The sequence below is a fragment of the Olea europaea genome, unplaced genomic scaffold, assembly GCF_002742605.1.
Source record: "Olea europaea var. sylvestris unplaced genomic scaffold, O_europaea_v1 scaffold2751, whole genome shotgun sequence".
Lineage (NCBI taxonomy): Eukaryota > Viridiplantae > Streptophyta > Magnoliopsida > Lamiales > Oleaceae > Olea > Olea europaea.
This window is the reverse complement of record NW_019245951.1, coordinates 42,531-53,759: the sequence shown is the minus strand read 5'-3', so window position 1 is coordinate 53,759 and position 11,229 is coordinate 42,531. Positions and strand designations below refer to the sequence as shown.

General features: G+C 30.7%; 1 protein-coding gene across 6 annotated transcripts; it reads right to left on the bottom strand.

The window, feature by feature from the left end:
* Positions 1-6: 6 nt before the first annotated feature.
* Positions 7-4,592, bottom strand: LOC111383760 (NADH--cytochrome b5 reductase 1-like). Of its 6 annotated transcripts, none has more exons than XM_023007907.1 (9): positions 4,504-4,592; positions 4,145-4,183; positions 3,998-4,089; positions 3,596-3,737; positions 3,380-3,470; positions 3,186-3,263; positions 1,051-1,131; positions 795-884; positions 7-454 (listed from the first exon to the last, which is right to left on the bottom strand). In XM_023007907.1, the coding sequence occupies exons 2-9, from the start codon at positions 4,159-4,161 to the stop codon at positions 140-142; spliced, it is 906 nt and encodes a 301-aa protein (XP_022863675.1). In that variant the 5' UTR covers positions 4,162-4,183; positions 4,504-4,592; the 3' UTR covers positions 7-139. The 6 variants fall into 6 exon arrangements, with proteins under 6 accessions (XP_022863675.1, XP_022863674.1, XP_022863672.1 ...); XM_023007906.1 differs by lacking the exon at positions 4,504-4,592 and adding an exon at positions 4,288-4,422; XM_023007904.1 differs by lacking the exon at positions 4,145-4,183 and having other exon boundaries at positions 3,998-4,128; positions 4,504-4,588.
* Positions 4,593-11,229: the final 6,637 nt, after the last annotated feature.

Below are 11,229 nucleotides of genomic sequence, written 5' to 3'. Positions count from 1 at the left end.
TATATATACACACACACACATACATAGAAGGCATTTCACGTGATTCATTGCATAAATTCGACAAATATAGTCATGAATATATGTTGTACTTTCCTGTCACTAAAATAATAAGTTAAAGATATATGAACCGTAAAACAACTTAGTTGTGTCTTTGAATAAAGAGTAAAAAATAGGAGTTTGCAAGGTAGAGGAGAACACATTGAAGCCACATAATATTTATATCAAAATTTCCAATTCTGAAGATGAAAAAATGGGTAAAATAATTGAAGCTAGCTAAATCAATTGATTTAGGTGAAGCTAATATAATGGCTACGAAATGCAAATGAAGTCCAAATAAAAGAAGGAAAAAAAATACAAAAAATTTTAAAAACGAATAAAGAGAACTGACCTGATTCAGTACATAGTAAATTTTGAAACAATCAGAGTAGTTAGTAGCAAGACTATCCAATTGTTCCTGCAATGAGACATAAACGAAACTACTCGGTAGCGGATACGAGCTAAAAATCTTTTAAGCTTTATAGGCCTTTTTACCACAATTTTAAGATTTAGAGGCAAATAGATCTATAGTACCAATGCTAATTAAATTAATTGTCTCCTTTTTTCTTATTGTTCCCATACAAATTTAGTTGCCAACAATACTATAGTTCACAATAATAATATTAGCTATCAGCTCTCCCAAAAAATTGGGCTTTTATGGATCAATCCAGTGTTAATTGGTTCTCTCTATAAACTGACAACTTGGCACACAAGTAGTATTCAAAAGGAATATACTGGAAAGAGAGTCCATGAATTACCTTTAAAAGAATGTCCTCGTAGGTCACATTAGCATAAATCAGATGCACCTTTGTTTTGTCATTTGGGTTTTCAAGAATAGCTCTGGTAACCTAAACGGATGTAAAAAAATAAAAAATAAAAACAATGAGATATGTATGTGGACCAAAATCCTCGATAAATAAGCAATTCATCATTATTTTTTTCTGGGTAATAGTAAAAAATCCATCAGCTTCGGCATATATCTCATGCAGGATACTAAAGATTCAGGAATATAACCTGGAACATTGGAGTAATGCCAGACCCTCCAGCAAGCATCCCAAAAGCCCTCACTTGGCCTGGTTGGTACTTAAAACGACCCTAGTACAGGAAGTTCCCAATTAAGTAAATAATTACTTCAACTGCACATCATCCAATATACCCAAACTAATGCAAATGAGAAAAGACCAAGCTACTTTAGCATGGAGAATCATTTTAGGCCTTCAAAAGTTAAGATTTACCAAAATAATTGATGAACCACCAAATTATATGTGGGGTTTTGTTGAATTTCTTTATAGATAATGTAGCATTCCAAGATCATGAGAAAAAATTGACTTTGGAAGAAATAATATAAAGCTTATTATAGCTTCGAAATTAGTGAATCAGGCCATCTTACTAATCAACAATATCCTTATATCCTATTTATATGTTAAAGCTGCTAAGTATATTGATCTATCAGATGTTCCAAAACTTTATTTGACTAAAAATACAGTAAAATTTTCACATAATTCACTTCTAAAACACGTTAAAACTCTGTTCTGTGAATGGTTATTATCTTCTAGAAAATATGAATATGTCTATTTGAATCCCTGCTTGCCGTATAATCAATTAATCATATAAATATAACTAGGAAAACATTGGAGATGAATTTGGGTTTCCTTATCGACCATTTCTTCAAAATATTGAAGAATTGTTATGCTTAGAGATTAAATTTAGCACATGTTTGGGTTTTTTTATAAATCGCTGAAATCATAATGTGATAGGAATGAGTAGTGTATAAGTGGGTAGTAGTTATGGATCCTATGGAATGTGTTGCCAATGTTAAGTTTGACTTTGGCTTTTAAATTATAAGGAACATATAATGAAATACATACAAACACTTAGTACCAATGCTGTGAGGTGGATAAATATCATTACCTCATAATGAAATTGTCGTGTTCCAAGCATTCGTGAGAAAGTGCCACATTAAATGTTTCAATTTAATGCAAAGTATTCAGAGATATTTTTTTATTGTACTCTGCAGTGACGGATATAGGGGGGCTGGGCTGGGTTGTAGCCCCCCCCTCAGGTCCAAGAGTTTTTTTTAAGGTATTTTTTATTTTTTTGGATAAAAAATCAGTTTTTTATGCGTAAAAATTTTTTTTTCCACGTAGTAGCCCGGTCGTGGATCTCATCCTGAATCCGTCCCTGGTACTCTGGGAATAAAATGATCTAAAGCATATTTAGGAAGTGTTTATAAATGATTTAAATTATAAGTAGATAGAAATGAGTGATGGATAAATAAGTAGCACTTGTGGATATCTCAAAATGTATGGATAAAAAGTAACTTGAGCAGTCATAAATAATTTATAATTATGAGCCAAACATTGGCTTACTGTACTCTTCTCTTAAGAATAAAATGACGTAGCACATCAAATTTACCATATCAATAAATTTTAGCCTTTTTAGAACATGGAAAACGCCATGTCTGAGGATAGTATGCGTCAACCCTAGGTGTCATCTTACAATCAATTCTTAAACGAATATTTTAATCTATCAATAACTCTATGGGAGAAAAGGATTTACAACACACCAGAGGCAAGATTTAGCTATTTTTAATGCATAACTAGACAGGGCCGGTCCTGGGCACAGGCAAATGAGGCCTGTGCCTCAGGCCCAAAACCAAAAAGAGCTTATTTTGGTCCAAAGTTTTTTTTTTTAAAAATATTAAAAGAAGGAAAAGGAAAAGGAAAATAATTTTTTCATTAATTGTGAGATGATTGAGATATTTGTTTGTTATTTTAATCTTAAGTTTTAAGTTAACAATATGTTGCATAATATATTGTTAAATTTTGAATTTACGTTGATATTGGGGACCTAATTTTTGGACTTCGCCTCGGGCCCCGACAATCACAGAACTGGCCCTATAACTAGACTTTATGAAATGTAACTAATAGGAGTCAAATATTCATCTAAACCCCAAATTTAGACAAAAACAAGTGAATTTGAAAATCCAATACTGTTCATATCCCATTTTCTTCTTTTAGTATATCAGTAAAGAATCAGGCCCTTGTGAACCTGACAGCATATTTTGTATTTCCCCCAGGAGAGGTAGGGCAAACCATTTTCACATTATTGGATTGCAAAATAGCTCATATTGATAGAACAAAGCATACCTTTGGTCCTTTTACAGCCAGATAATCACCTTCACACATTTCTCTGAAATGATGAGACATTCTTCCTTGTGGATACATCTAATCACCGTCAAAATCCATATCAAGAAGCCAACCAAACGAGACAAAAGTAGAAAATTGGGTGCTCAATAGATCTACAATGCCAAATTGAATAAAATAAAACTCGGGATACATACCTTTATGACTAACTCAAAATATCCGACATCAGAATCCAGAGTAGTGGGAGTGTATGGTTTAATAACCTCTTCACCAAGACTATCCTTACCCCTGCACAAGAAGACCATATGCGATTGAAGTAAAGAGTAAAGGCAACATACAACTATAATCCTTCTTTTGAAATTCAAAACTATAATTTTATATCACTAGCAAACGACTGAGAGGGATGACTTAACCTGCAACTTATATGCTGCCCAATAGGAAGTCCCAGCACAGAAGTAGGTGTAGGAAGAGCAAATTTGAACTTTGCCACGTTATGGCTGAGTTGTGTTCTCTTGACAAGCTTAAACTCCTTGAAATTCTCAGGATCCAAGCAAACTGTTCAGCACAACATTTTTGTTTCAATTTTCCACAATAACAATCAAGAATCTCCACGTAAGGTATTGAAATTTTTTAGATTTTTATCTTTAAACAGGAAGTTAATACCTAGAAACTACCCACGAAAATCATTTAAGTAAATAAAAACAGCCATAAAAGAAATCCATAAATTATACAGCATAAACAAGATTATTTATGAGAAGTAAAATAAAATTTGCAGTCAAAATTATATCATACAGATCTCCATAAATAAATTAAACCTTTGGGTTTCTTGGACGAAAACAAGAAGTATGCAGCTGCACTAACAGCAATAAGCCCAACAGCAACACCAATATATAATTGGCCTTCAGATGTTTCCAAGAACTCCATAATTTCAGAAAATCAGAAACACCTGAATCACTTCAGATGTTTCCAAGAACTCCATAATTTCAGAAAATCAGAAACACCTGAATCACAGAAAGGGAAAAAGAATTTATCTGTTGAGCAATCTACTCAATAAAGAATGCCACACATATAGCATAATAATGAAATTTTGACAAAATATACAAACAGGGTAGTCATAATCTTGTTTAATATTCCAAAATCTGTTGTTTTCTGGGAAATGTTAGAAAAGAGTATCTTGAAGGAAGTAGAATGGGATAGGATTAGTCAAATATCGTTCACTGATAAATAAACCAGACCTAGAAATTCTGAAATAATTTTTTTATAATATGAAAATGAATGTTCATTTATTATTTCAGTAGAAAATTATATATTCAGAATTTACCAATCTTCTTCACCAATCTCAACGCCTACCATAAGCTGCCGCCCCTGGTTTGTTGAACTAATTCTTCAGTGGGACAGGCGTACAATCCAAGTGGTACGCCCATCCAATGTCGAGAGCCGCGTCAGCGTGTGGCCCAAACACCTTGGGGTATATCATGTATGGTGGGCCATCCGCAGAGGTGGCACACTCTGATTGGATCGTCCAATTGAAGTTTCTCTCGATTTGTTGTGGCACCAATTTCTACGCGCCAGTATCCGACAAACACGTGCGCTATGCTATTATTTTATACTCATTTTTGCCGTTTGGCCTTTTGGATTTCGAAATTGGGATTCGCCTCGCCAGTCCTATGTGGTTGTGGTTGTGCCCCACACTGTCTTTTTCATTTTATTTTTCTTCCTTCTTTTGAACTTTTAAAATTTTATTTTAAAAAAGGCTTTACTTAGAAAAATAAAATAACATAAAATATTTTTAAAAAATTCATTAAGAAAATAAAATAAAATAAATTATTTAAAAAAAAATTTTTAAATAAAAAATTATTTTAAAAACAAATTATTTTTGTTTATTTATTTATTTTATATATATAATGCAAAATTACTATTTTATTCCTTTTAAAATTAATAAAAAAAAGGGTGAAAAAAAGTTGGGTAAACGTTATATGAAATTGAGTTATTGGTGAAATAAAATCAAATTTGGTAGCATTGGTGACACTAAGGGTCTGTTTGATTGCAAAGATGAAATTTGGGTGGAAAGAAAATGAATTCCAGGAAATTAAATTACCTAGAAATTATTTTCCTGAAAATTGTAAATTATCGTGTTTGATTGGTATAATTTTTCACGTGAAAAATATTGAAGTAAAAGTGTTTTTTGACGTTCGTTTGGCTTTATTTTACATGAAAATTGTCAATTTAAGAGACATACACTTCTACCATTGTTCCTAGAATTTGTTTTCATTGCCAACCAACAAAAAGAAAAGGAAAAAAAAAGATAAAAAAATCACCTATATTTTGGTGTTCGTTTGGCTTTGTTTTACATGAAAATTGTCAATTTCAGGGATATCCTCTTTTACAAATATTCCTAGAATTTGTTCCCATTGCCAACAATTAAAAAAAAACAAAAAGCAAAAAAAAAAAAAAAGGTGGAAAACCAAAAACCACCTACCCCGAGAAAAATAAAATGTGGAAAATCACGCTTTAAGGTGTTATACCTAGAAATTCATGGAAAATCAATTCCCTGAAAAATTTTGTAAATCAAACAAGCCAAAAGTGGAAGTTGGAATTCGATATTTGATATTTTTAATATTTAAACTTTTATTACAACAAAAGTCCCTAATTTATCGATACCGGACAAACAAATCTAAAATCTTTTTACGATATTTCTTGAACTTTTAATTTTTGTATTTGTCAAGTCTCCAACAATCATTTTCTTGGTCGATTTATGTATCAAAAAATCGGACATACATGAAATATTATTTGAAGGAGTGAAAAGAGTAAGCACAAGTAACTATAGTGAGGAAATTAAACGAAAATAGAAAGAATCAATTATGTTACTCATCTGTGTTCTTCAATTGTGCATTCTCTTCAACTCCTCAGTTCTCATTTGTCTCCATCCCAACCCCTAGCCCCATTGTTCCCTTTCTCTCGGTCCGCTTCCATGATCCATCTGCCTCATGGTAATTTACCTATACTCTATGGCCCCAATGTTTTCTTTTTATTTTTTCTCTCTATTTTTCATCTTGGGTGATTATTTGGAGTTGGTGGAGGTGGGGAAGAGGGTTTATGTTGGGTAGGGGGAAAGCTTGATTTCCTTTAAGAAATTTTTTTTTTAATTATAAATAATTGTGTAATTGTCTTTTTTAATAAAAGTTTGTTTCCTTTAGCATCAGTATGAATAGAAACTTGTTTGGACCTAGATTTCATGAAGTTGAGAAATTGGAGACACGCATGTCCAAAAGAATTAGAAAGTGGTTCTTTTTTTTACTTTCTAATTATGTCTTTTTGGAACTTTCTAATTATGTCTTTCTAACATAATTAACATGATATTTACCACAATTCGTCCTTAGATATTACAAAAATCAAAAGTGGTGGCTTAAATGCCAAAGAAATATAGATGAGGTGTTCATTTATGTAAAGAAGCAAGATCTTGAGAGTAATTTTCTGAATTCTGCTTAAATTTTATTAAGTTATTTGGGGGCCCATAAGACACTGGGAGTGGTAAACCAGGCCCATTCTGTCCAGTTGCTCATTTTCCCCATCAATGATCAGACGATTTTGTGAACAAAATCTCCTAACAAGATCGATAAAATCCTTATCAATGATCAGACGATTCAGAATGAATACTTCCTTTGTTCACTTAAAAGGGCCATTATGTGAATTTTTTTTTTTTAATGGACAAATTTGACGAAGTAAATGTCATTGATGCATACGAAATATCGACATTATCGAAATGTTTCTGAAAATAAATATGGTCCTCAATAGCTCAAAAATCAATTTTATTTATGTTGGCTCATCAAATAGATAAAGAGCCATTATACATACATTACGATACAGTAATTTAAAGGGTCCATGGCACATTCAATACACATTAATAAACGTTATTACGAATAGTATTTCAATTTTATTTTCTTTTATATAGTATTCGGTGCATAATTCACTTTAGAAAACAAACTATAAAACTAGTATTCCACATGGTGGACAGGCTGGTGCAAGAACATAGGTAGATATTTCCAGTTAATTTGATGCTTTAATTGAGCCTTTAAGTGTTCTTTCAATGTTATTTATGCTATTCATTTCAACTTGGGACAATCAATTTAATTGCAAATATTATAGCATTAGGGTATTAAATAAATTTGACTGGAACAAGTTGCTTTCAAAGGAAAGAACATACAACATCTTATGTTATGGGTGGACATATGAAGTCTTTAGATCAATTTGATTTTCATATCTACAAATCCCGTCTTCTGTGGATTGGATATCAACGAATTACTGACAAGAGCATGGGTACATATCTTCTAAGGTATGCTACGAAAAAGAGAAACTGTTAATACAGAAGAGCCTGCTAGTGATATGAAAATTGTCAATATTTCATCACGACAACGAAATTAGGAGGGAAGCATAAATGTGGGATAATGGATTTATGCGGGTCAACAATTTTGCCTTTCAGTAAACGTAAAAAAGAGGTCAGCAAACCCATTTAACGATAGATTTGGACGGAAACTGTCCAAAAGGGTAATTCTTGCTAAATAGTAAAAATTTGAGAATTAAAACTGGCAAAAAAAAAGGATATCTGCTACTCAGAGCAAAATTTGAAAGCAAAGAACATAATTTACCTTTATTTGATTGTCGAGTAGGGAATTTTAGTCATTCGTTTTCATGTTCCCTTGTTATTTAAACTCTCGAATGATCTTAAAGGTGTGTTTGATTACATTTATTTTCCATGGAAAATATCAGTTTTTCACCAAAATTTCTACTTAAAGTGTTTGATTGCTATTTTTTTCATGGAAAACATTTTCCAACTTTTAAAAATATGACTAATTTTTCCTTGTTTTTAAGGAAAACATTTTCCTCGAATAGAAGTGATTTTTATTTTCCACAAAAGATGGAAAATATTTTCTTTTTTTAAACTGATTTTGAATAAACATAAAATATGGAAGAGTACTTGTAGATTTCAATGCAAATTATTTAGATTAACCTGTAATTACTAAAATAATAGATCTACAGATGCATCTAAATTCACGAATATAAGAATGCGACAAACCAATTCAAAAAATGGCTGGGTGATGATTAACTAAATTGTTCAAATTTGACTAGTCAAATACTCATTCAAAATTGGTTGTATATAATAAATTATGGGCTCAATTATGCTATACTTAGGTCATTGCAATCAATTTGATTGCAATGACCTATTGGTCAGTGTAACAAATCTAGTAAAAATAGTTTGGTACAAATTTTAATTATTCATAATATGATAATTTCTCCTAATTTTAAGGCTACTAATAGGGTTAATTTTGAGAATACGTAGGAAGTCAAATAATTTGTAATTATGTTGACTAATCCACAAAGTTTGACCACTAACAACCTTTTCCTCCATCTCAATTGATTGAAGAGTGAAGGGGCAATCTTGTTGTCTACGTGGCATACCGTGATGGTGCCACGTCTCATCAAATAAATTCAATTAAATTTTGTAGGTATGCCTTAGTAATGTAGGGTTTGTAATTTTGCATGGATTGGTTACTTGACCAAAAGATAAAGGAAGAGTTTTAGGGGGTAGTTTATGTATCACATGCATGCCAACCCATATGGTTATTGCTTGGTAGTTTTGGTAATAATTTGGAAAGTGATGTTGTATCAATTTATTTCATGTAAAATATTTTTTTTTAAGTTAAACTAAATAAAATTAAGGCCTCGATTGACAGTCATTATAAAAAGAAATTGGAGAAAAAAAAATGATGTTTTGTATAGTTGAAAATGAGTATGAGAAATAAAGAGTTTTCATTTAAAGAGAGTCAAACAAGGGTTAAATATTACTGCCAACAATTTTGTTTTATATATAGGGTAAATATATTCACATCACGATTTTTGATAACCACATCTTATTTTAATTACAATTAATAACCCTAACTTTTTCTTATTTTAACACTTATGTTCTCATTTTTTTTTAATTTTTTTATTTTTACCATCAACACACTATTAATTTTCACATCTTTTCTATGGAGACGATTTTCATCCAAAATATTTGTTTTGAGGCCCAAAATGACATTTATCTTTTGTATTTTAAATGACAAAAATAAATAATTAATTAATACAAAAGTTAAACAAAATATTTGCCCATCTTTTCAACGTACGATAGTAGAATATTTGGATGAAAATCATGACTAGAGACAACATATGTTACTTAATTGAAGGTTAAGAATGACAATGCGACAATAAAAAATATTGAGATAAAAGTAAGCAAATATTGAAAATATTTCTTATAATTAATATGGTGTAGATATAATTTATTATTATTATTAATTTTTGCGTGAATATAATTACCCTTATATATATTTTCAATCTTGTTAAAATGTAAACTAGTTTTGTCATAAGTTAGAATGTACAATACTAGACATTATTAAAAAGAAAAAGTAGAAGCTAAATTTTATGTAATTTTTTATGTAACAATAATATTTAAAAGTTTATTAAAAGATCAATGAGATTGGAATTTATGAGCAAACTTAGTAACAAAAATCCCTTGATTTAAGCTATCGATGAGATTCGACCAACGAAATTAGTAACATATATCAGATGAAAGTATTTAAATACTTATAAGACTCTTGTATGTTAGTAGGTGTACTCGGAATACCTATATATTTAGATATTTTTTTCCCTATTTCTTGGACTCAAAAAGTGTTAAGATATAAATATAAACAATAACTAAATCTATATTCTCGTAAAAGCTTGACTTCTTTAATGAAGTGTTTCAATATATTGTTTATAAAAGCATAAAATTCAAATTGACTCCATTTTACAATTTCTTTTTATGGCATATGTGGATCCAGCAAGCATTTTTGAGCTTCCCACCCCAAAACGTCAAACGAGTTCACATGTTTCCCTCTCCTACTATTGTGGAAGGAAGAAAGGAAGGGAACTCCAAGATAGCAAGCATTTACCTTATTCAGTAACAAGACTTCCGTGACACTATGCCGTCCCCTACATACAATGGCTATCTTTATACTTCTTTGGTCGGTCGAGAATACATAAAATCTAATGTGTGCCGAGCACCAAACATTTTGAGGAGCACGTTTAGTTGACCTTTGAAAAAAGTTACTTTTAAGTAACTATTTACTTCCAAACATATGTGAAATAACTTACTTCTATGTATAATCTATGGCTATCTTTCTATGTTTTCTGTCGACGATATATGTAACGTAAGTTGAGCAAAATGTTTGGCTAGCTAACCCTTAAAATACGAGAAGTTAAGTAATTTTTTAATTTCAAACATGTTTAAATAACTTACTTTTTTCTTTCTTTTATGCAAAAGAAGTTGTTTAGATTAGCTTAATATCTAAATAAATACTTAACTTATTTCTACCTTTCACCCCCAAAAAAAAAGAAAAAAATTGGGTTTATTTTAAAAATTATCTTTTTACTTAAATAAGTAAACTTCTTCGTCTTTGCCATAGCATAATAAAGGTCTATATCTTATTTTGGATAATTATATTCACATCATAGCCACCATAATTTTTGTTAGCTGTACTATATTTTAATTGTAATGAATGTCTCTAATCTTTGTTCATTTTCGCATCTCTGTCGTCAACTTATTTTCATCATCCTCCATCTTATTGATATTTTCTGACCCTAAATTATCTCCTAATTATCCCTGCAGAGATAAAAAGAAAGTGGCATAAAATTATGTAGATTTCACTTTTTTTGTGGGTTGTATTGACTTTGCCTCTGACATGTATACTCTCTGTCATTTGCTGTGGATTTAATGGGTGCTTCTACTATAGGTTTAATGCTCTTATTCATTTCTCCATCTCTACTCGTCGGTCATAATTAATATGGCTCTATAGTATGATATTCAAGATTAGTTTATATAACCTGTGGTAATCGTGATTAGTATGTGATTGATCCAAGCTTTAAGCAGATTCGACAAAAATAAACTTTTTTAATTAAAATTAAGAAAAAGAACACGTTCAAATTACGTATGGAAGTAAAAATTCACTTATTTTTACCTAATTATAAAAATGCA

Coding starts and splice junctions, on each gene's coding strand:
- LOC111383760 (XM_023007907.1), bottom strand. Junction 3,738..3,997: donor TTCGTCCAAGAAACCCAAAG/GTTTAATTTATT, acceptor TGTGCTGAACAG/TTTGCTTGGATCCTGAGAAT. Junction 885..1,050: donor GCATTACTCCAATGTTCCAG/GTTATATTCCTG, acceptor ACATCCGTTTAG/GTTACCAGAGCTATTCTTGA.